We start from the raw sequence: 27210 nt of genomic DNA, 5'->3' as shown, positions 1-27210 counted from the left end.
TATTGGTACACCTTTACTAAACATAAATACGGTTAATTATATATTGGTACTCCTATACTAAACATAAATAAGGTTAACTATTGGTACACCTATACTAAACATAAATAAGGTTAACTATTGGTACACCTATACTAAACATAAATAAGGTTAACTATTGGTACACCTATACTAAACATAAATAAGGTTAACTATTGGTACACCTATACTAAACATAAATAAGGTTAACTATTGGTACACCTATACTAAACATAAATAAGGTTAACTATTGGTACACCTATACTAAACATAAATAAGGTTAACTATTTGTACACCTATACTAAACATAAATAAGGTTAATTATTGGTACACCTATACTAAACATAAATAGGGTTAACTATATTGGTACACCTATACAAAACCAAGATAATGTTGATTATTGATACACCTATACCAAATCAAGGTAAGGTTGATTATTGATACACCTTTACCAAATCAAGGTAAGGTTAATTATTTGTATGCTTATACGAAACCAAGGTCAAGTTGATTATTGATACACATATACCAAACAAACATTAGGTTAACTATTGGTTCACCTATACCAAATCAAGGTAAGGTTATTTATTGGAACACTTACACCAAATCAAGGTTAGGTTAAGTATTGTTATCCCTATACCAAACAAACATAAGGTTAACTATTGGTACACCTATACCAAACAAATATGGGGTTAACTATTTGTGCACTTGAAATGGGTATTGCTAGGTATCTCACAATTAAGTTGCTATACTTGGTCTTAGATAGGTACAAATGTATTTCAAAATTAAGTTTTTATAACAAATCCAGGTAAATTCAACAAATATTACATTGACATGAATTTGTCTTGCAGTAATCCTTACACTGTAACACTGAGTCATAGGCTTAACACAGGGTTCTGCAGCTTTAAAACAATAAATAAATTGTGCAACCCAACATGCACCAGCAGAGTATTGATTTAGAGATAAGAAGATTTGGTATGAGTGCCAATACCACAACTCTCAATTTATAAAAAAAACCCATTATAAGTCAAAGTATGGTCTTCAACATTGAGCTTTCGGTCACACCAAACAGCAAGTAAAACCATTCAAAGGAGAAAAACAACAGTCTATTGTGAGTGCCATGTAACTATCTCCCAATCTATCTCGTGAGATTTGCATTGAAAAATACATCTCCTTTTATTCATATTTTATGAAGAAAAATAGCATAATCATAAATTTTGAATTGAATAAGCTAATGAATTTGTATAAATGCATCTTGTGAGTGAAGTAGACCGATGTACAGTAGACTATTTGTATTTAAATGCACTTGAGTATTGCTTGTGTATTCGTTATATAATATCGAGAATACGTAATAAGGTACCTTTTTTTTTTAACATTTATTAAGAATTGAATGGACTTTTTGTGTTTTATTGGCATGTAAAACCATAATCCAAGTACATTTTGTATGAAGGGTTCAAGCCAGAATTATTTGATTTTTTTTTGTTTATCTTTAATCATTATTAAAGATTAGAAAGAAAAGTAACCATTTCAAAATTCTCAAGGCAATAATTTTTTTTAACAAAAAATATACAAAAAATAAGAATTTCTGAACTCATTAAAAAGGTTAAGAATATAGTAAATTGGAGAATATTGAATTAATTGGAAACTTCAAAATAATTAAAAATGTACAATTTTTATTAAGTTTTATTAAGAACAGATTTCAAGATATCAATAGAGTAATTACATCTACAAGGGCAGATAAATAAAAAATACTTTTTTAACAGTCTTTCTGACTTTTTAATTGATTATAAATCTGTAGTTTTACATTAAGTTGAAAATGAATATTCAAAAATCTAATGAGAATTGGGCAAAATATGATCGCTATTACATATTTATGCTCATTTTACTCTATGTATTATAAGTACCTGTAGTAAAATAAAAGTTTCAAGTTTTTGATTGCTTTGATGAATTCATAGTTGATTTTATGACTTTGAAACATTAACCTAAATTAAAGTTTGTGATTAGGACACTAAAGGTAACCACTAATGATATGTAGTATGCAGTTGTATCACAGTGACTTGACTGTTAGTGTTGCTATCCACCAATTGCAACTCATTCAAAATTTTGACCAAATTGCAATTTGTTTTATTAAACCAAATTGTTCAACTGGTCAAAATATTGAACAAATTGTTCAGCCAAATTGTGAAAGTGCAAGGTGATGAAATAAAACATACTTACAATCCTTACTGAATATATGATGTTTTATTTAAAATGATATCTGATTCTTATGAATATAGAATACTTTTAGAAAGAAAAACTATATGAAAACTTAGTTTGTACATTTTTATAGCAATTCAAAATAATAACAGTTCCTTCAGCATGGAAATGACTATAATATATCTATACAAACTGATAAACTGATTTTGTCACAACATCATTAAAGTGGAGTTAAAGTCTTATAGATTGTAAGTATGTTGACTGTGGTTTTCTGCAGCAGTTAGTTCAAATTTCTGACCAGTGGAACAATTTGATTTTATAAAACAAATTGCAATTTGGTCAGAATTTTGAATAAGTTGCTATTGGTGGATAGCAACACCTACAGTCAAGTCACTGTAGCTTTAGCACATCTCGTTACATTAAGTTCTCCTCCCCTCCCATCAGCCATGGTTCTATGACTTCCGAATCTTTACACTCTTTAATGACATGTTTAAGTTTGTGATAAGGTTAGGTCAGTTTAAAGGGAACCACTGATGATTCATAAGTCAATGAGATTCAATATGCAGTATTGTATCTATCAAAATTTCATACTGACAAGGCATATCTCTGTGTCAACAATTTATTTAGTCAGTTTTTTAATGAAATTGAGAATGGAACTGGGGAAAGTGTCAAAGAGACAACAACCCAACGAAAGAGCAGAAAACAGTGGAAGGCCACCAATGGGTCTTCAATACAGCGAGAAAATCCAGCACTCTGAAGCGTGTTTGAGCTGGACTTAAAACAAAAATGTGTACTAGTTCAGTGGTAACGGACGGCAAATCAAACTCCACAATAAAACTAATAGTCTGTTGTTTTATATTTCAGGTCACCAATATCCAATACAACACCCTTATCCCCAGCAGTACCAACATACTCATCAAGGATATTTCCCTATGCAGCCGGTATATCCTACAAACAATCACACATCAATGTACACACCTTATATGAGGGAAGGAGGAGGATATATAAATGCTCCTAGTGTTTACTCATCTAATTCTCAAACTCATTCACAACCAACATCGTATCATCGGTCATACACACCGACAAGTTCCCGATCGGGGAAATCCAATAAATCTAATAATAGTACATCAGTGACGTACAGTCAAGGAACAGACAAAGTGACGTTACCTGTTAATCTGTAGCCGCCATTTCTTACATTGTTTGTTCATTCATCTGTCTCTCTCACATGTTTTAAAGTTTTTCATTAAGAAAAAAGGATAGAAAAAGAAAGGTACAAAATGTATGCTATGAGTGGGATTGACAATTTCTTGTAAAAATTTGTAACAATCCCAGGACACTTTAAATCATAATTAGATATAAACTGAAACTTTCTGTCTGCTCAAAAGGTGGATTGGGAGTTATTTGTTTTTATCTTTTTGATATGGTGCTATTGATAATGTTTAGAAAAAAATGACTGAATTTCAAAATTTACAACCTAATAAAACACTTTTATTTTGCTTCTTATTTGTTTTTATCTCTTACTTTTCTACAAATGTATGGAAAAAAGAAAAGAAGGCATAAAATATATCTAAAATTTATCAGAATATTTTAATTTTATTACAAAAAACTGTGAGAGATTTTAATTTGAGGAGACATGCTTTTATATATATCATACTGGTTGTGAATATTTTGAAAACTGTTATTTATTACATTTTTATAATAATATGTTTTATGGACTAAAGTACTTTAAATAATCACTTAATTATACCTTTATCAAACGTTAACTGGTTCGAGAAAAAAGTTATATCAGAACTAAACAGCCAAAGAGAGATAATTCAGAATAATTGATGATAGATTTTGGCCTAAAAATACTGTTTACAATTTTTTGTAGTGTTCAACAACAAGAATTTAAAATTTTGGTAAAACTCTTTGATCAATTTCACAAAAATTCTTAAAAAAGAACAAAAATACTCTCATGATCATTTCAGTATAACTTATGGTCAAATTTTGTCTTAAGATTTTTTTGTGAAAATAATCCCCTCTCCTTATCAAGTTTTGTATACACATGGAGTAAATTTTTCGCTATCGTTTGATTTTAACATGTATCCGTAGAATTGTATTGATTGGGTTGTATTACACACAAGTTGACGATTCCCTTGGTGGCATTTTATTATAACTTTTACCTTGAGTATCTTAGTTATTGTTATATTTTGTTGAAGGTGCAGACAATCATGTTTTATTTTATTGTTTTACAATATTTTATGTGTTATTATTATTAGCCTCACTGGGACTAGTTTTGTTGTTATTATTATACGTCTCATAAATACTGATGAAAAAAAAATAATGTTGTAACCAAATACTGTTTATTCAAAAATTAATCATATGCATTTATTATTCTGAATCCCTGATCAATAACATGATTAAGATCTTGAATTAATGCAATTCAAGTGCTCGTTGTAATTAACATGCTCGAGAACGTCAAAGTGTGATTGTTTATTAATGAAATTCTCTTTTTGTTGCATGTTTCACATTGACAAAAATTTCATGACAATTTATAAGTTTAATAGCAGTATCTATTTCAAAGTCAAATTTATTTTTATTTTTAAATTCTTATGAAGTATACCTTTGAAGAAGCACTTAAATATAATTAAACAAATAATTATTAAACATATATTCTACTGTGATACAGGTATGAGAAATTCAAATAGCAAAATTAATTATTAATATAGTTTGCATTTATCAGGGTACAATTATTTTGTGAAAATATTAGTACAATATAGTTATTTATTTTATAAAGCATTCTTTTTCGATTTTTATACTTCGACAATTGATCATAATATTTTTTTTACAAATTGTTAGAATTAATGATTTCAATGTATATTTTACAATTGGTTAGAATTTAATCTTATATCTATGCCATTAGAGATTGGTTAGAATTTAATATTATATCTATGCCATTAGATATCCATAGTATGGAAAGACTAGCATAACTGAAATAATTAAAGATCTCATCATCTCCAATTCTCTCCAGCTAATGACAAACTTCTTGTAGTGAAGTAATTATAAGAGGGTGGTAATGGGGGGTACCTTCATCACAAATAACGGTAAGAATTCTGGCCAGATCGCATCAATGGTTATTTCGGTGCTTACCACAAAATTTGCACTTTCTTTTAGACGATGAAAAATTTATAATTTTGACGAATCATGTTAAAATTTTCCAAAAATAACAGTAATGATAATTATTTGAGACCTCTGACAACTCAGGATAAGGATATTTTGACGAATCACAGTAAAATTTTAATCAATTTGACGTTAATGTTAGCTTTAAATTACCGTTTGACGCCGAATAGTAAAGGGCATTACTACCCTCATATAATAACTTCATTATTTTGATAAGGAGTACTAGTATAGTTCTTTGAATGAATAAAAATGGCTTTGAAATTGCTTATCTTGCCTAAGACATCGTATATATAGCTTGACGATTATGTAATCCCACCGACATCAAACAATCTACCTCAACTTTGTAAATTAACATGATATTGTCATTTTGTCCTCTCTATATGGATTTGTCCTGTGTAAATTCAGCTGAAACTTTGTTTATTTAATCATTTAGGTTTGTATTTTTCAAAAATGAGTTTTTGTACTGACATCAGAATTCCAAATTCATCAAGCAAATACTGTTATTTTATATTTATAAGTCTGTCTGTCGCAATCTGTCAATTTTCATTCTTCACATTTTCCTCAGGAACTACAAATTCCTAAAAAAAAAAAACACATCGCAATTCCAAAATCATAAAGCAAATACTGTATTTTTTAATGGCATTATGCATCATATAAAACAAAGGGATATACTGGTGTGCAATCTGTCTGTCTGTCACAACCTGTCAGTTTCGTGAATTTTTTTCACACTTTCATCAGGAACAACAAATCAGAGATTCCTTAAATCAGATATATCTAGCTTCATATGAGTATGCATTACATCTTCCTGTTTACAGAATAATTCTATATTATTACACATAAATGGTTATGTATTAAATTATCTTTGCATCCTTCCTAGGCACCTCAAATCAGGAATTTTTGAATTTGAGAATAGTGCTTAATGTGAACATGCTTTATGAGTGATATACATTTTTAACACTTCCATTATGGAACAATTTATATTTTCTACATTGAAAGAATAGAAGTTAAAAAGGATACAATGCCTAAAATAAACAATGTAATATATTCATCTATGTGCATCTGTCTGTCCACTTTGATTGTTAATTCAGGAGAATTTCTTTTTGAGGATTCAATTCTAGCTTTTATCAATTGCATTGGCTTGAGTTGTGATTTATTAGATCTATATATGATTATTTTTCTAAAATGGCTTATAAACTATTTTAAAAACATCCTTGGCATTCTAGTGTTTTGTTTTCAACATTTTTGACAAAGCTAGAAAATATAAAATAGGGGGTTTAGGCAGATTCAATTTATGAAATTTTATGGTCATTTTATAGGACACATCACGTTTTATTTATTATAGTGTAACTTTTATGCTTTGTTGTAATTCCACATGTTCATATTCTTAAAGCAAAACCTCTGCTTTCAAAAATATTTAGCATGGTAATATTTACATAAATTCTGCAAGTCATGATTAAAAATGGTGGTAATCATTTCTTAGAATTATTGTCTGACACATAATAAGTCCATCCATTTATATTAGCCAGGTGCTACAGTATCCATAGAAACCATACAAGAATTTTATCATTTACTTTTTTTTTACCAACATATAAGATGCCAGCAGCTATCTATACAACCAAATATGTATGAATAGACCAATTTCAATTTATGTCCTTCACCGAAAAAAATCATCAATTATGTGTGCCTTTATGAGGTCATTTACTAGATAGAGGGGATCGCCTGTATCCCTGCACTATTAACATTTATCTAGTGTCTGAGTGATTGACATCATGGAGAATAAACCAGAAAGAATTTTTCTTCTGTAATGATGTTCACTAAAACCAAAGTTTTTGACAGAAATGCATGGAACTAGAAAATTGTCTATTGCAACAAATTTTTGTTCAAACCACCAAGTGTCAAAGTACTTATTTTGTATGTATTTGAGGGTTAGTCAAAGGCTGGACCAATCAAAATTAAGACTTTGCTGTATAAAAGTCTTAAACCAATGTAGTCATAACCATTGCTTATTATAAGCTATAAATAAAGTACTTATTTTAGTGAAAGGCTTGACTATTTGAAAAAAATAAGACTTTGCTGTTAACTCTTAAACCATGTATTCAAAACCATTGCTTTTTTACAAGCTGTAACTTATGTACTTACACAGTAATATACAAATGCTTTGTAGATCTGGTTAACTAATTAATATGCCGTATGTCTTAATCATAGCTTTAAACATGCATTTTAATTATTTTAATGACGATATTTTTATATTTGTATAAGTGAACATTGCATGTTATGAGTGTATGTATGTATATGTTATCATTTTCATTATAAAGTTAAGTTAAATGTGCAATATAACATCCTCTCTTCCCTTTTTCCCTATAATCGTGATAGCATAATTAAGATAGTGTATTAATTGTTCAGTTTCAATTGTTTTCAATGGGTTGTAAAATAGACCATTTGTACACCACTGACTCAGATACTGTATTATTATAAGATCTGTCATGGAGTCTGGCTATGAGCATATTTAAAATAAAAGGCACTGTGGATTCATTTATTTTTGTGGGTTCAAATTCGCATGAATTAAGGAAAACTTGTATGTTCATGGATATTTAATTTCATGGTTTTGCGGAAGTCTACATACAAGCCTATATAAAATTTTGTTTTCGTTTTGTTTTCATTGAACATTTAATTTCGTGGTTCACCTGTTCCCACAAAATCCACAAAAATGAGTATCCAACGAATAATAATGAATCCACAGTATGTTGTGTGAATGGTCTGTTGCAACTTAATAATAATTGAATATGTCTAAAAAGAATAAATATGATCATCTCAGTGGCTAATTTCATTATGTTGGAGCTGTTTACAGATGACAAATCATGTTCACATATACTCAACTAGAAGTTTTGTATAGATAATATTGAATATTTCCATTCTCGTCAGATTGAATGTGCGTTGTTAAATATTTATGTAACATCAGCAATTTATTGTTTTGACTGGTAAAATAAAATTATAAAACACATGTATTGTATTGTATTTGTAAAAATGACATAAGATACATCTGATTGAAAAATCTTACAGGGATCAGGGATTAGGTTTGACCTCGATGACTTATCATCTTATAAATTGCAAATTAAGAAATATCTGTTTCTCATTTACAAATAACAGTTATTTAAAAATGGATATTGAATTTTCTGTTAACACTTTTGTATTAAGATTTACAATTTTACCTCCTGCTATTACTAGATTTATTTCACTTGACTGGGCAGTGTCCAGATCTTCGTTCCATATCATACACTCAGTTCTTTTGTATATGCGTTTGGTGACACTGATAGGTGATTAGAATTCAATATTAATTATAACAGAAATCATTCTTATCACACACATCTTCAAATAGATTGTCCTTATGCAAATTAAAACATAAGCTCCACTTGATCAGTTGAAATAACATTGGTAATAACTTTTCAAAACTTGTTTAATTGCTTTGCAAGAAATAACTTTTAAATTGTCCTAAATATGATAAACATGTATATTTTAAAAATTTCAATGCTAAGGTAATTCCACATCATTCCATAATTACTGCCTTTACACCAATATTGTTGCTTTCTACAATCCAATTACACGGGAGATATTCTGGAACATTATATCTGTTTGCCAAACTACAAAGCTGTTGTTTATTTTATCAGAGTTATATTATAAAATATCTTCCCCACATTTATGGTGCCGTAACTAATGGAGCTACCAAAGCTGAAATCAATAAGAACGGACAATCATAGTGCTGTTACCAGACTTTTAAGAAAATTTGCAGACGCAAAAGAAAGTTCGACAGAGAGGAGCTGTTTGCCACATACGAAAATTTACAACAGAAGAACAAGTTACTGGACACACTGAATGAACAAATTGTGAAGGCATCGGAAACAGAGGATATAGAGACGAAAATCGTAGACACAGATGAGTATACTACAAATTTTGTTGCTAAACTGAGACATTTTAGAATATTCATAGATAAACATCACAACCTATTTCCAATCAAACATCACATTCATCTTATCAAGTTTTAAATGTAGACAGTCCACCATTCATCCCTTCTAGTTCACCTGAAATTGTACAAACAAGTTATGCCGCCCCGTTATTGCCACAGTCAAATGATGCCGCTCGAATTTTAACAGAGACAAGCCAAATTGCCACAGACCAGAGAAGTGAAAATCGTTTCACTGACACGAAAGATTCCGCTCACAGTTGTACAAACGAGAGTACGACATCTACACCGACTGTAGTTAATCTTGTGAAGGATACCGAGATACAAGAAGACTCAACTTTATTACACTCGTCAGCACAATTTCACTCAAATCTATTGTTGAAAACTACTGTGGCCCCCGTTTGGGTAGATCATCATTGCACAGATACTTATATTTTGTTTGATGAAGGCGCTTAAAGGTCTTGAGTAATGGAGAGTCTTGCGCAAAAATTAAACCTGCAGAGAGGAGCTGAAAAGATTCAACTCTCATCATTTGGAGAACCAACACTAATGCTAGGCGACTCGATAAAGCCACAGTTTATGTTGAAACTAAAACTGGACATAAAATCCCAAAACATGCATTAATTGTTCCTATGATAGCTTCGCCGTTACAGAACCACATTCGTTTCATTGACAGGAACAGTAACTTTTTACAAGATCTAAAGCTCGCACATCCAGTTACGCAACAGGAAACCTTCGAAATTTCACTATTAATTGGAGCCGATTTCTATTGCGAAACAGTTGCAGATAAAGTTGTAGGCGGGAATGGACCCACCGCAGTCAAATCAAAACTAGGGTACGTACTTTCAGGACCGTAACATTCAGAAAAATCACACTTATCAACAGCGTCAAGTATTTTCAATATACTTATTTCACATAAAACAGAGGAACACAACTTAGAAGCGTTTAGGAAGATTGAAGCTAGAGAAATAGAATCTCCAGGAGTACACGAAAAAGATTATGCAAAGTTACCATGGAAACACGACAACGATTTAAAAAAAGAACATTAAACTTTTTTTATGGACTTTGGAAATAAAGTGATCAAGTATATTTATTTTAAAATGTGTAACGCAATGAATATGGACTGTAATGTGAATTTGTTTTATGAGCTACGTTAGTTCAACTGTGAATGAACTGTGATTTGTTTTTAATTTGAGAGACTTTAATCTTAATTTAATGTAATTTATATGTTGTATTTCAATTTTCTTTTCTACTTAAAGTAAAAAAAATTTGAGGCCCCGAGAATGTCGAGAAGACTGCGGGACCGGCAACATCTCGGAAGAAACATTGTAACCAAGGTCGACGTCACAACGACGATGTCACCTTATCTGTTTCTTAGTAACTAGTAAACGTCAAACCACAAAGCTGTTGTGTATTTTATCAGAGTTATATTATAAGATATTGTCCCCACACAAGGTCAAGTTTTGGTGGTCAAGTACATCTAATTTCATGGTTCAGAGGTTTTAGTTAAGTTTTTGTGTTTTGGTCAGTTTAATCTTATACTGTATGCAATATGTCAACTATACTTGGTATATGGAATGATTGTAAGGTGTACAACTGTTTGGTGTCATCAGACCTTGACCTCATTTTCATGGTTCAGTGGTTAAAGTTAAGTTTTTGTCTTTTTTTTCGAATACTATATGCAATACGTCAACTATATTTGGTCTACAGAAATATTTTATGATGTACATTTAAGTCTGGCAGGTTTTATTTGACTTTGCCTTAATTTTCACTGTTCATTGAACTTAAGTTTTTGTGTTTTGTTTGGGTTTTCTTAAACTATAAACAATAGCTAAAGGTCAACTATATTTGTTGAATGGAAGGATTGTAAGCTGTATATGTCTGTCTGGCAGGTATCACCTGATCTTGACTTCATTTTGGTCAATGTTAAGTTTGTTTCTTAGATACTATAAGCAATATGTCAACTATATATAATGCATAGATTTATTGTAAGGTGTACAAGTCTGTCTGGCATGGTTCATCTGACCTTGACCTCATTTTCATGGTTATTTGGTCAATGTTTAGTTTTCTTGGTTTTGTCCGTTTCTTAGAAACTATAAGCTGTATTTAGTGTATTGAATGATTGTTAGTTTATATGTATTTCTTGTTTTGTTTATCGGACCTTCACCTCATTTCTTAATTCATGTTGAGCTTATATAATAGTTGTAGTAAAGCTTCATATTTAGGAATTTCAGTGTGTGGCGTCTTGTTCATATCATTCTACAATGTGCATTACTTCCCCACTTTCATCCAAAAATATACGAGTTATAATCCGGACATTTTACGTCAACTTATATTTCTGATTAACCTCGATCCAATCATTTAAATTTAGTTTTGTTATGAATATAGTTTGGAGAAACTGTCTACATACTTTGTTTTGTTCAGGGATGACTCATTGATCATAAACATAGAGCCCCATGGTGTGATTGTAATCAACACAAGTATCCGTAAACACCAAAGATGTGAGATATCATACAATACAAAGAAGTTGTCAGATTTCTATGGAAGATGTGTTGTTTCCGTTACATTTTACAATCAAAATATTTCATATTACCTCCATAAATGGGTAAATCATTGCCATGCTTTCATAGTGAAAAAGCAAAAAGCATTCTGCTTATTAGTGGCATTTGGTTTCTGGTAGAGTGTTGTCTCAAAGGCAATCATACTATATCTTTTCTTATTCCTATATATAGAATGGTGAATTGTACGCTACTACTATTGCTAGTTTGACAAAGTTTTTTTTGCTTTCTTCCTCTTTTTTTCTTGTCAGGTGGCATAAATACATTCACCAAAATATACCAAACATTCATTTATTTTTAAATACTCAAAATCAGCAGTATCAAGGATTGCACATTTTTCCAATAAAGGTAGTCCTATTTGTATAGCCAAAAGTTCAAGGGTTTAAATTGTGAATTAAAAAAAATGTAAAAAGAAACTAAATAAATTTTGATATTTTCTTCAAATTAATTTGAAAAATGCAAAAACATCAAACTGAAATGGACTGAAAGACCTTTATTGCTTCTTTTGATAGGTTTTTGAAACATGTACATGACCTGTTTGTACAAAGTATCAATAATCACAATTCTTGTATTCAATACTGATTTCATTCATATCACATAAGTACAAATGTATATAATAAAAAATAACAATCTTGCTTGGAACTCACTGTTCAGTACTTTAAGCCAATAATATGTTTTATTTTCATTGAAATAATGATGTACTGTGGGATTTCTGACATGGCAGGAGATTTGTCCCTATATTTGATTAATTGTTGAAAATTTCAATTTGTGAATCATTCTTTGATTCAAGAGTTATCTTTCTTTGCAGTTCTGTTAATTTAAGACAGTTAAAAATAATGACAGTTCTCTAACATACGGCATCAGCATTGATTTGTTTTTAGATGTTCTATTGAAATGGATTGACACTCACAAAATAATCATGAAAAAAAGGAAATGTTATCGCCTTGTAATGAGAAAGTGTGAAAAAATCAGAAAGACAAGAATATTCTGATAGGTCAGTTTAAATAAAATGAGTCTTCTGTAGATGACACCCGCATCTGGATTATCAAATCATAAGCCTGGTACCTTTGATAACTAGTAAATACTCTTGATATTGATAAAGAGAAAAGAAAGACTAACAAGTAATAGTTTCAAAATGCGGGAATTTTCTTCTTTATCTCAAAACTAACATGAATTAAAAAAAATCAAATTCCATTGCTGACATTCAAAAAAGAAAGAAAAATAATAAATTTAGGATCATTGGGGCTCATTTTCCTAAAAAAAATAACCTATCTATGTCTAATAGAACATATTCAACAAAAATAAAACCGATACAAGAGTATGCCAAAAATAAAATCTAGGAGTAGAATAAACATGTACAAAAAATAAATTCCACCAATCTTAATCTAATCTATATCCATCTAAGATCTACCTGTAACTCCTTATGTTGACTAGACCCATTTTCTCCGACTAGGGTTTTATGGCAAATATTTTCATCAAGAAACATAGCTATACACTAAGTATCTTAGAAACCTTATAAAAAATATCTACAACTAAAGTATTACATTACTTTGAAATGATAAATTTAAAAAAAAAAATTTAAACTCAAGATCAGCAAGGTAAAAAAGAATTTGTTAATCTTGTTCCTTAATTTTTGGAACTTGGCAAGTAAAGATGTGTGAACTAAATATAATGAAAGGTTCACTCCACCAAAAACAAAAACTTTAATTTTTTTTAACTCTATCATATCACAAGATTCATAACATTGTTAAAGACATCACATCACTCATAACAAAGTAACTTCGTTAATAAAGCTTTATACATTGGTCATATCACTATTTGTTTTAATACAAGGCACATATTCATAAAGCACTAAGCACATCATTACTAATCTATCTATTTCAAGATATACATATCTTTTGGCTATATTTTGATCAACATACTTTTGTTAACGTGAAAAATAATGAAAACAAGGCAATTACAATATTCTTCAGAAAAATTGTGATAGTCTATGAAATATGAAATGACATTAAATTCTAGAAAAAAAGCAAATTTTCCGGTTAAAATCAGGATTTCTTTATCTAAATCATTGTCAACTTGATAAATATACTTTTTTTCACAGAAATTTACAAACTATACACTATATGTTTAAAATTAGGGGAATGGATTAACTGTCATAAAATTTGAAGAACTAACTTAGCTCATGAGAAAAAAAATAACAGTATAAAAAAATGAAAACAAAACGAATGTATACATCCAAATTGAACACAATAGTAGCTTAATTTCCACATGGAAATTTAACTGAGATTATCTTTTCTTGCAGATTAAGTGTTTATAAATCGATCACTTTCTTCTAGGATATTTAGAGGCAACTGGCGTCCCCCCTTTATTTGGTGTTGACTGGTTAGGCGTGGTACTTCCTATAGGGGTACCAGTATAATTTCGAAGTGTTGGTGTACTGCTGCTATTTTTGATTGGTGTATAGGATGAACCACCAATGTTCTGCTTCAATGGAGTAGATGATTTACTTGGTGTACTGCTTCCCATATCCATCTATAAAAAAAATTTAGATTAAATTAAATAATAGCATAAGATTGAATTTGACAGTTCTTAAATATCTTTGATTGATTGAATGCTACTTTAATAATATCCTGTGACAAATTTTACATGAATATTGGAGACATACTAATGAGATATTAATATCAATCCAACTATGTACTAGATTAGTATACTAAGTTGAATATGTTAGCTCTCAAGTTGTTTGTCTGAAGACATATCTTACTTCTCTGACACATTATTCTGACTCAGAGCTCACCAATGTAAGATGAAACATTGCCCACGGAAAATTGTGTGTGTTTTCTTCATAGCGTAAACAAAGTAACCTTGATGGAAAAACTTCTCTTTGGATCATCCATTCTAGCTTCATGGTACTGAAATCACAACTTTCTTTGTTATGAGAAAGAATTCATTTCAAGGGAATGACAAAAATACAAATCTTCTCCATAATTGTAACTGTAAGCATAACATGGAACATGTCTACTTGGTAGGACTCACAAGAACTATTCACCTTTAATGCTGATGTCTTGATAACTGAATATAGATCATAACTCACAAGAATTGGCACTATCATAAAGTTTGGAATCATGAAAAGTATGATTTTGTTTTTGGTATACATGAATATTATGAAATATAAGTGAACACCCATGGAAAAAAAATTGATGTCTTTAATTCAGCATGCAAACTAAACCCTATTTTTATGTAATTAAACAAATGCATGATATAATCCAAAGCAAGCATCCCACTATATATGGTTCTCTATGTTAACCAATCACATATGTACTCTCTTGAGAACTATTATAATCAGTAACTTTCTAAACAAATATTGTAGTCTTAGAAATTTTGCACTTTGTTTCAACATATTTAAAAACTACATGAGATTTTGATGTACACAGAAACTAAACCACTCAAAGATGTACAGGATATGTAACAGCAGAAAACACTATAGAAGTTGAAAGAAAACCATAAAATACAAATGAATATATAAAAGAATGAGAAAATTTAACTGAAGGTTCCTTGCAAAACAATGATGCAGTTGTAGTTATAATAGATTGTTTGGCAAAACCATGAGGGCAAATCAACACCAGTTCTGAACAAATTTATATACATCTGCAAAGGTAAAATCTTCCACTAAAAAAGCACAACATAAAAAAGGAAATGAAACACACTAAAGTCTTTCATTTTAAAGATGGAAGCCATCTCCTCAGGCTTATATACTTCTGATTTGTACGTTTTCAAGTTCTTTCTTCAGATACAGTGGATTCATTTATTTTTTACGGGATTAAGAAAAAATTGTGTTACGTGGATATTTAAATTACTGGTTTTACAAGTCTACAAACTAGACTATAGAAATTTGTACTTCTTTGATCTTCAAATTAATGTTTCTTCTGCAACTATAAAATCAATGAAATTAGTATCCCAGAATAATAATCAATCCACTATCCTAAATTTTGTTACTTAGGTAATAAGAACTGATACAAATAAAAACATTCAAAATAATTTACCATTCCATGTAAATAAAATGAAGCAAGCTAAATCATGACAAATATGTTTGGATAATCTATAAAAAGTTATCAAAATAGGAAAAAAGGTTAGATCTAAGCTACATATAAACTACAATTGGCTAAAACTAAAGCATGCAGACAAAATTACAATGTTGTCATTCACCTGTCTATGGACTGGGGCGATATGTCCGAGATTTTACTGTCTGAAATTAAATTACAGCACAACTTGTTAAATAATGTTAGTAACAAAAACCTGTGAAAATACTGAAATTATGGGCTGTGGAGGTCTGGATTTATTTGAGCAAAACCAAAGAAAATCAAAAATCTATAATATTTTGTCTGGCATTTTAGTTCAGGATTTTGGTAAAATATAAAAATAGGTGTTTCATAATTTGCTGGACTTTCACAGTTGTACCTAATTAAGGATTTCATACATCAGAAGCATGTATATTAATTTTTTTTCTGAACAATGTCTCACGGTTTTAATGCCCTCGATATCTTTTGAAAGAAATGGCAACTTTTAAGAAAAGACATCTAGATTTCAATGTGTTAGCTTTAGAAAAATAATTGCCAGCCCTCAAATCCTCATTTTATAAACACATACACATGCAACTAGCAGTAATTCATTTATATGAGAGCAAATGCAAGCTTTATGTTCAGCCTTTAAGCTTAAAATATGAATATGACTTTGCTTGAAATCAATCATTAACAAAGCTTTTGATTTTAAAATATTCAGGCATATTCCAGAAAAGATGATTTTTTCCTTATTCATGTTTCATGGACATTTTTTTAACCAACAATTATGAAACAAGATCTGGAACAAACCTGTTATACCTTTAGTTGATTCATCAGAAAAACAGGTCTATAAAATGGTTACGAAAAAAATAAATATAGCATACTAATTTGTAAAAAAAAACACTATTTTGTAATCCAAATAAATATTTCTGTATCAGAAATCCTATCATTTAACTAAGAAATAAATAGCAATTAGTAAAATATTAACAGTGATTATTGGTGAATTGAAATGAAAATGATAAAAAATGCATCTGTTTACTGCAGAAATATGAAATGGTATGATGAAAGAGGTTACATGAATGATATGATGAAAATAAATACAGAAAAAATGCAGTGTCAGTGATATATAGAATGTTTCTATTGGTACTTGAATACTGTACACATATGAATCCACAATACTACAACAATGTGAAATATGTCCTCTTGTGTGAGGAATTTCTACACTTGTAAGTAACTTTATTTACAAATATTTATCAAATTCTAACATTAAAAGTAATGTACACTTGTAATTTTTTTTTAAAGATCAAAGCATAAATTGCAATAGAATGAGTCATATACTGAAATAGCAGAACTTTTTGTGGAGGATTTTATTTCGTTTATTTCGTGGAAAAAATATATCCATGAAATTAAAACCATTGAAAATTTAACATACAAATAATATTTCATTCATTTTCTGGAAACTACGAAATTAAATCGCAATGTAATCTTCTGTACAGATAAAACCACGAAATATTAATCCAAAGAAAATGAATGTTTCTACAGTATATCTTAAACTACTGCAAATTTTAAGAAATAGTCTATCATTGTGTAAGCATTCAAGTACATTACAGTTATGAGAAGTTTGTGTAATGACTTATATACCTCAACGTCTCCTGATTCCATTTTCTTACTAGCTTGACCTAATTCCACAGTTCTGACCCGTTGAGCAAAGTTCAAACTACATATAGTTTCTGCCACATTTTTTTCCACAGGAGCGACCTGTACTATCATTAAAGTCTTGCTATCACCACCTGTATCATAAAACAATGAGGTCATTTGTAAATCAGAAAAAAGTTGCAAAAAAATACATGAGTTTGCTTTTCAATGAATAATATTCAATACTGCATTTTTCGCAATAATATAAACATCACATTAATTTCTAAACCTTCTGTATTCAGAAATTATTTCATTTCATAATAAAATGTGAAAAATGCAACAGAATCTGATTTGCCAAAATAAAAACTTGTAGTCATAATTACAGCAGTGATTTCCTTCCGAAATGTTTTTGCAATCGCATTATTTTGATCTTGCAATTTACCAAATTGGCAATCATAAATGTGCACATTACTTTCTGAATTTATGCAGTATGTCATGTGCAAATTCTGGAAACTTTGCCACAATGTATGTGCAATGTAAGTATACAATTTTTTTTTATTTATTTTGTTGAGTAAAATGTTGTATATTGATTTCGTCTATTGTACTGTGTAATGTTTTTGATAATTCCTGTTATTTTTACATGTATTAGGTACATTTCTTGGAAGCCCTGGATTTCTTTAATATGATTCCTTCAAAATAATGTTTCCAGTGAAACCAACACACTGTTTACATAGGTATCAAAAGAAGTTAAACCAGGTCTATCAAAGTGTAAACAAAGGTAAGCAATTCTACCAGACTAGTCACATCAAAATACTTGTATATATGTATATAATAAAAGAATTAAACACTGCCTACCTAAACTATCTTGTAACAAATATGTGAGCTTTGAGTTTCTGTAGGGTACAAAATTCTGTTTAGATCTCAAGGCATGTATAACATCTCCCAGAGAAGACAGAGATTTATTGATATTCTGAGCCTCCTTCAGTCGGGTACCATCAGCTCCTGATTTACTCACTCTCTCTGAGCCAGCTAAATCTACCAGGTTCAGTTTACCTATAATATGACAAAACATTGATATTTTTGTGGTCAAATCTGAGCATAGGCTTAGCATTGTGTATGAGCATAGGCTTAGCATTGTGTATGAGCATAGGCTTAGCATTGTATATGAGTTTCATAAACTCTAAATGAGACAAACTTAAGTTAGTGTACTGAAACAAACAAATAAATAGCAATTTTCAATAGAACAGTTCAAATTCATAGTCTGAGAGTTTTGGTTCTTACCACTGTGTTTCAGTTTCGTGAAATTTGCATGAGGAAAACTTAAGTGAATAGTAAAATCACAAAAATACTGAACTCCGAGGAAAATTCAAAACGGAAAATCCCTAATCAAATGGCAAAATTAAAAGCTTTTAACACATCAAACAAATGGATAACAACTGTCATATTCCTGACTTAGTACAGGCATTTTCTTATATAAGATTGCACCTAATGTGTCCTTCACCAAGAGTGTGTGTGTGAATTGGAAAGGGGGGGGGGAGGAGACAAAAGTGTCCAAATAAGTATAAATGAAATTCAAACTGATAGAATAGAAGTTAATAACCATGTAGTTAAAGTTCAAGCATATTCCGATTTAGAAATGAGCAGGTTTACCTCATTCTGTATTTAAATAGTGAGGGTGAATTAAAATGTTGAAATTAGATTTGGGCTTTTGGAGTTGTGTTTCTCAAAAGTCCTAAAGTACATCTATAACTAGAATTGTTATCTTTTCACACATATTGTCATTCAGCATCATTTAACTAAAAGTTTACCAATAGTTTTAGTGTTTGTTGTCCTATTGACCCCTGTCACAGTAACACATAGTAATGCATGTGATCTGGACGAATGTTCATTCATGTTTGTTGTTGCTGTGGCTCTGTTCTTCTGACCAATAGAAAATACCTGTCAAATGTAAAGTATTGCATGAATTCTGGGTAATATTTCAATGTAGAGAAACACAGTTATAAATAATATCTGAATGCATTCATCAGTCTAATATGAAAATAAATGAGGAATGTGTCCATGGGACACAGAAAATGCCCTTGCTTTCATATAACATTATAAAGGGACTTAACTCAAGAACTGTTAAAGTGACACTACCCAAATTTGAACTTGGATCTGAGTTTTATGGTTATAAGCATTGTTTATAAGTTTCATAAAATTTGGTTGAGGCAAACTCAAGTTAGAAAAAGGAAACAAAAAATCACCATTTTTTTCATTTGTAAAGGGGCATAACTCTAAAACAGTAAAAAGTGACGCCACCAAAATTAAAACTTGGAACTTTAGTGGTGATAAGCATGGTGGATAAGTTTCATAACATTTGGTAGAGGCAAACTTAAGTTAGAGTTCAGAAACCATTTTTGGGGTGTATGGATGTACATACGTATGTACAGAGGGACAAGAGTAAAACTTATTGCCCCCTCCATTACGGCAGGAGCATAAAAACAAAGGACTACCTTAAAATTTCAAACATTGTGACATTTTATTCTAATTTTACAATTTGGCCATTACTTTTCTCATTTGAGTTGTTTCATATTTTTCATGTTGGGGCATTTAATAGCCAACCATATGGTATGGGTTATTTCTTATTGTTGAAGGTCATACATGTAAGTTGCCTATAATTTGTTACTTCCACTTCATTTGACATATGGTAGATAGTTGTCTCATTTGCAATCCTTTCACATCCCTTTTATGTTTATATTAACTTTAACCTACTTTTATAAGCAATGTCAATTGCGCAGGTTATGAGAAAATTGACTCACTTAGACATAGTATGCCAATAAATACATTTCTTTTTTAATTACAAAACATAGCATATGTTATATAAAAGTGGTAACTGAAGTCTTTATATGGAGTTGTATGAAAATGTACAGGATACTTTTTGGACAATATTCATTCTGTTTTATAATTATATTACCTCATTGACATGTGCTACAGTACTGACTTCAACAAAGGACAGACCAGGAACATATAGCCCACCTCCATCGGGATTCATCTTCACTTCCATCTTATAGGACGGATCATCACTTAACAGATCTCTAAAAAAAAAAATCAAAAATATTTGTTTCACATTATTTTTCTGAGTGATCAAAATAAACTAAATTGATGCAAATTTTTTTTTGCTTTAAACCTGTAGAGAATTTTGCTATAAGTCTTCTCATAATTCATCTTGAGCTGTTCCATAAAAAACATTTGACAAATATAAGGCTATTTAAATTTTCAACTATAGGTGAATGTCATCTACAGTGGAATTCTAAATTGGCCTGTATGGTTATCGAGTTTTAAAGTACCTTCTCTACGTACCATGTACCTTGTTTAAAATGACACAGCCTTTACTACTTTACCAGAAGAAATGCAATAAAGCAAAACCTACTTACAAGATGGGTGCCACTTGTGGAGCACAAATTGCTTTCCTTTTTGGGACTCAACCCTTTTTAGTAGCATTTAAAGCAGTTGATATAAAGTTTTCAGTCAAATGTTTTGTTGTCAGCTACAAGTCTTCTTTTTTTTTAAACTTTTGATTGTGGTGTCTTTTGGTGTTCTGGAATTATACTTTTCATAAGTTCAAAACTTAATTCACTACCAAATTTCAAATCTTTTCAAAATGCAATAAATTCAGGAGTTTATTGGCAAGTCATAAGACTTATTTAGTCAAAATGTGACACATAATGGTAAACAATCGCAGCATTTATTCAGAACTCGTGTAAGGTACATTTCAATCACAGATAAAGGTGTTTTGTGGCTAAAATAAGAAAGACAACAACTTGTTTTGTTATCTGTTTTACCTGATCATTTCATTATAGATTTCTATAGCACTGACAGTAATTGTAAACTGCCAGTCGCCTCCCCTGGTTGACGTTTCACTGAATAATTCCTTCAATGCTCGTTGATTTATACCTGGATCACTTTGTGGTCCCTACAGTGGGAAAAAATGAATTACAAAAAATTGTAACACTGTGCAAAAAAAAACACAAACAAGTTTAGGAATTGTCCTTTAAATTTAAATCTTTCTTTTTTACCCCAAATAAAGTTTATAATTATTTCCTTGTTATTTATCATTGGTTCTGGTATTTTGGGGGATTAACATCAATTCCCAAATATATATATAGCTTCAAACTAAAACTTACTCTCTTTTGATTTCAATACATAGATTTTTGTAGAGATTTACTCTGAGAATTGCACAAGATCTTCACTTCTTGTGATTTTAATATTTCTGTATGAAATCTACTCTTTGATAGTCCAGTATCGGATGTCATGGTACTATCGAGCCTATTTTTTTAAATCTATAATACCAGTTTTATATATGGAATGTTAATGACCTTTGGGGGCCATATTTGGGCCCATAATTGGAAACACAATCTCCTTCTATAGAGTAAAGTGCTTTTTCTGTCCTTTTTTTTTGCATTAGTTAATGTATTCTTTTAGATTTTAAAGATTGAAACAAAACATCTAAATGCATCTAGTTTTAACCTTGCCACAATTGTTTGTGATTATCTTATGTCAGGAGCTTTGAGGTTGTCCTTAGTTACATCTTGACAGTTTTTTTTTTATTCTACATCACAAGTATGCACATCTTATTCTTTAAGTCTTCAGAGAATTTACTTGACACATTGTATATATATATTTGTATGCATGTTGAACACTGTATGTTGACCTCTAGATAACTTTTCTTTTTTGTTTTTCAAGTCACATGTCTTACCTCCATAGTAAATGTTTTCCCTGAGCCTGTCTGACCATAGGCAAAGATACACACATTGTAACCATCAATGCAGGATGTTACTAAAGCCTTCACTTCATCAAACACCTGAAAAGAGAACAATTCATGCTCAATTAAAAAACCTTGGTGACCCTACACTCTCACAAGCACACAACGGAACAATACATGCTCAATTAAAAAACCTTGGTGACTCTACACTCTCACCAGATTCTTAATTTTAAAGACTCATTACTACTACAACAGTCAACTGTTAAAAATTTCTTTACGATATGCACATCTACATATCATGTCTTTCTTTATTATCTACAAAGTTTCATAAAATTCTGTTGTGTGGTTTTAGAGGAGTTGTGATAACAATCTCTTGCAGTAGTATATATGGATCAAAGTTATAAGTTCAACAGGGTATAACTTCTAGACTTTCCCATCGGTATGAACATCTACATACTATATCCATATTACCAACAAAGTTTCATGAAATTCTGACATGTGGTTTCAGAGGCATTGCTGTTACAACAACAGGACTGACGGACTGAAACACGGACGAACTGAAACACGGACGGACTAAACCACTGACTGACAAATAGACAGGTTAATTCATTATACCTTACACAACTTGGTTTTGGTTGTGGATAGAAATTTTTCAAACCAAAAAAAGAACATTTTTACTTGATTGATTGCCCTATTTAATTTTGTGACTTTTAAGTAATAAAATCATTAATTGTCAAGTGAAAAGTTTTTAAAATGGACTAATATTTCTATAATCTTTATATGAAACAATACCCATAAGATAATAATACAATCCCATTTCTACATAGGTCCATTAAAAGACATTTTCACTAGCCTGGAAGGGAGGGGACTGGATCATTGCTAGCCAAGATGCTTTTAACAATGGGGCCCATTTAAATAATGGACTTTTATCTAGAAAACTGTCGTAGACGCATTCCAATTTCATTTTGATAAAGAGAAAAGACCAAAAGAAACAGGAATTTTTGGGGGGATGTGGTGATGGTAGGGATGATAAAGGAGCTATCTCATTTCTCATTTTTTATATAGATTAGACCTTTGGTTGTCCGTTTGAATGGTTTCACACTACACTGGGGTAAAGCTGATGACCGTAACTGCATTCACGGTCATCCCAAGATGTCGGATGAAAAATTAGGTCAGTTTCTGTATTGTCTGTTTAAGTGTTTCTATATCATTTTCTTTACAAATCATACATTGAAACGATGTAAATTTATAAAAGAATCACTCGAAAATCACTAATTACTTCCGAGAAATGTGCATGAAACGGGAAATTCGATTTGAAAAAATCGTTAAGATGACCGTAAATCATAATCAAAATATTTTCAAGATGACCGTAACATAAAACAAGGATGACCGTGATTGGTAAAAAGATGACCGTAACTTGTAAAGGATGACCGTAATTTGTAAAGACTGACTGTAATTTATATAGGACGACCGTAACTTTTATAGGATGACCATCAATTCTAAGAAATATCCGTATTGTATTCAAAGCTTTTTTGTTGAGTTTGTCGATCTCAATAGGGGCACGGTTAGCGGATATAAATATGTTTCATAAATTTCTTTTTTTAAACTATAATATAATTGGCCATATTTAGGATTTATAACAATGATAGTAAATTGCATGTTTCTCGTAAACAATGAAATATTTATTGATATCGATCGGACGCAACGTCAGATATTGCTACCATTTAGTGTAACAGAAAAATGACGTTAAATTGAAAACGCACACTATCTAATTCTTCCTGCTTTCCTTTTTTGGTAAATGCAAAGTATAACACACAAATGTAAATGCCGTGAGAAATTAATCCAATATGATTTTATAATTAACATAGGAAATGCAATTTTACTGCTAGTAATTATGTGTTTTTTTAGGAATATTGATGCATTATATATTAATCAACCCGAGTATGATTTTATTCAAGCAGCAACATACAATAGCTTATACATGTAGTTATGATACTGAAGTTTTCTTACTTTTTGATCGTCTTATAGATGTGTATTTTTGTAATGTGCGCATCATTTCGTTTTGTTGAAAGCAGGACATATATATTTAGTGGAGGAAGCAACAAGCGAATGCAGTTGATGCCGTCCCTTTAGCTAGCATAACGCTTCTGGCGACGTAAAATTATGATAACGGACAAACTTGCAAGACATTTTCATTAATCCGTATTTTTTATAAATAACTCTGTAATGTTAATGCTATTTGGTGTACTAACTTCAACTTTAAAAGTACTTTTTATTGGTATGGTTATCAAAGCCGAAAAATAATCTTCACGAAATCAAATCTCTGTTTTTTGGCCGTAAAAGTTTTGTGAAGGCATGAAAGTTTAACTCGGACATTTCCGCAAGACATTGTAAATCTATTGTTTTGAATTGAATATGTAGCTCAATTTATTTTTCAATTCGAATTTTGGAAGATTACACTTAGTACAAAACGATCGTGCTTACAATTTAATGAATTTTCTGTCAAAATTTTATTTTTGAACTGAAATGTTTGAAGTTTCCAAATTAAATTTCCGATGGGACATTTCCGTACATCATATTCTTTTGAAAATATGTATGCAAATTTTAAATGGAGACAGCCATGTTAACCAATACTGAAATATATCACGTCATAGAATGTTCATGCAAAATTTCGAAGAGTTGCGTGAACATTTCGCGAATTGTGCGAGTTTTATGTTCCGAGTTTGCATGTTACTTGTTACATGGGACAACGTTAAGTAAACGTTTTTTTGGATAATCTGTGTCTTCCTAAGCCTATGAATATTATATTTTTATTCTTTCTCTATCATTATGTGAAAATGTAAGAATCAATCTTTATTTTCATGTATAATTTGAAATATTTATTTCAGCATTTCTATAAAAAATTTCCGGTCAAATATTTACTTAACGCTATTTTTCGTGGTAGTAGCAATATCTAACGTTGCGTCATCGACGTTAAAATTTTAACACAAATTGACAGCGATACGACGAAAATTTGAAGAAACATGAATGTGTCCCTAGTACACGGATGCCTCATCTACACTATTATTTTCTATGTTTAGTGGACTATGAAAATGGGATAAAACTGTAATTTGGCATTAGAATTAAAAAGATCATACTATAGGGAAAATGTGTACTAAGTTTCAATTTTATTTAACTTGAAGCTGGACAAACAAACAGACGAACGGACGAACGTACGCACAGACCAGAAAAACATAATGCCAATAAATGGAGCATTAAAAACATTAATAATACATACGAATATTTGGTAATCGAGCCCATGTGTATGGTTCCAGAGGAAGCAGATTAAAATCTTAATTTGTCTTGGTATATGCAGGCGGAAACACTTTTGAAATAGAACAAAAGAATCGAAGCTCTGTGTGTATCGAAAAAGCGATAAATGTTAACTGTAATGTTTGATATAGTAACAAAATTCTAAAAAGTTAATAGAAACAAATAAAACGACTATTTTCTTATTTTAAAAACACCATTTGCATAAGTTTTCAATGTATCTATTACATAGTAATGCAAAACAATAAGATATCAAGTCGACGACATGGTTCTTATCGGGGCCTTTTATAGCTGACTATGCGGTATGGGCTTTGCTCATTGTTGAAGGCCTTACGGTTACCTATAATTGTTAATGTTTGTGTCATTTTGGTCTTTTCTGGATAGTTGTCTCATTGGCAATAATACCACATCTTCTTTTTTATATATAGTATCTATAAGTTGGATGTAGAAAATGCATAACCTCCGATTTTTTTTATCACGGACGGAGAACATATCAATCTTATAGTTCAGAAATTTTCGTGTCTGCCCTTCCATTATGTGAATCAAGAAAAAATTCCCCAAAACAGGTATACGATTGTATCGAAAAGAGAAAAATCGAGTGCACCTTTTTATGTTAGGGCATGTTTGAGTGTATATTTTGTCTTTAAAACGTACAAAGCAAGAGTATTTTATATAGCATCTCGCTTCAGATTCTATCATTATTATATATCAAAGCTACAGGTTGACTTTATAACGTAAACAAATGACAGTACGAAAAGATGAAATATATGGGTCAAGTGAGATGAATCACAAAAACAGAGTAGGTGTGTTCGAATAGCTATTTTTTTCTAAAAGTACTTGACGACAGTCTTTTAATTTGGATGATGAAAATGGATATCTTCGAAAAAATATGATGTTCTTGTGTGTGATAACTAGGGTTTATAATCTTCAACCACTAACATTGTTTAGTCTGCCCTTCCACGAAATATTTAATTAGATTTTTTTTAAATGCTTAAGAATTTTCAAAAATTCCATCTGACATCCGAACAGACAATATTTTTAAGTTGAATCAATGCAGACAAGATCATTAACTAATGCTCATTAGCTAGTAGATACATTTGTCTTTTAAAATATAACTGACATATAACGATCGATCGTAATGGTGCTATGTGGATAAATTTATCAGTTTTCAAGAGCAAAATTGGCAGAGCGTCATCCCTACAATGGCTTCCATTTCTACGATTGTGAGCATGAACTGGCGTAATGGGGACATAATTTTGAAGAAGAAGAATCCTGACTGTATGAATAACATTTCTGTATACATTGTATATACAAATTGACAACGTTCCGCCTTGTGATACGCTTTTCGTACAATACTATTTTAAGGATCTACTTTGCTGGAGCTCACCTTCACTAGTTTATTCGAATGATATTTTCAAAATATTTCTGTTATTTTATTTGCACGACAAAATGAAAGACGATATAATATCAATGGGTGCACATGCATTTTGTTTGGCATTTTTAAAAATGTGTATTTATTATATGTCATTAAAAGGAATCCCAGAAACAAACAAAAATCTTATGTCGAGCAGTTAAACTGTGCACCGC

At 30.6% G+C, this 27210-nt stretch overlaps 3 protein-coding genes across 13 annotated transcripts in view; 2 read left to right on the top strand and 1 right to left on the bottom strand.

The window, feature by feature from the left end:
- Window positions 1-8368, top strand: part of LOC139525561 (uncharacterized) — a 68870-nt gene extending 60502 nt beyond the window's left edge. Inside the window, exon 7 of the mRNA XM_071321011.1 lies at window positions 3073-8368. Coding sequence (XP_071177112.1) covers window positions 3073-3389 — 317 coding nt within the window. The 3' untranslated portion in view covers window positions 3390-8368. The remainder of the gene's footprint in view (window positions 1-3072) is intronic.
- The window catches only part of LOC139525559 (tRNA-dihydrouridine(20) synthase [NAD(P)+]-like), a 627966-nt gene that overhangs the window by 557280 nt on the left and 43476 nt on the right, over window positions 1-27210 (top strand). The gene's annotated exons all lie outside the window — the stretch shown is intronic.
- The window catches only part of LOC139525556 (kinesin-like protein KIFC3), a 54315-nt gene continuing 39263 nt past the window's right edge, over window positions 12159-27210 (bottom strand). For 8 of the 11 annotated variants that reach the window (XM_071320995.1, XM_071320992.1, XM_071320996.1 and 5 more), the window contains 7 exons: window positions 22309-22413; window positions 21395-21525; window positions 20527-20647; window positions 19382-19511; window positions 18429-18626; window positions 17580-17728; window positions 12159-14415 (listed from right to left, as the gene is read on the bottom strand). In XM_071320995.1, coding sequence (XP_071177096.1) covers window positions 14206-14415; window positions 17580-17728; window positions 18429-18626; window positions 19382-19511; window positions 20527-20647; window positions 21395-21525; window positions 22309-22413 — 1044 coding nt within the window. In that variant the 3' untranslated portion in view covers window positions 12159-14205. Of the gene's footprint in view, window positions 14416-16086; window positions 16127-16167; window positions 16786-17579; window positions 17729-18428; window positions 18627-19381; window positions 19512-20526; window positions 20648-21394; window positions 21526-22308; window positions 22414-27210 lie in introns of those variants that run through there. The other 3 variants (XM_071321002.1, XM_071321003.1, XM_071321001.1) reach the window with 2 other exon arrangements.

The sequence above is a fragment of the Mytilus edulis genome, chromosome 5, assembly GCF_963676685.1.
Source record: "Mytilus edulis chromosome 5, xbMytEdul2.2, whole genome shotgun sequence".
NCBI lineage: Eukaryota > Metazoa > Mollusca > Bivalvia > Mytilida > Mytilidae > Mytilus > Mytilus edulis.
This window is presented reverse-complemented; position numbering and strand designations above follow the sequence as displayed.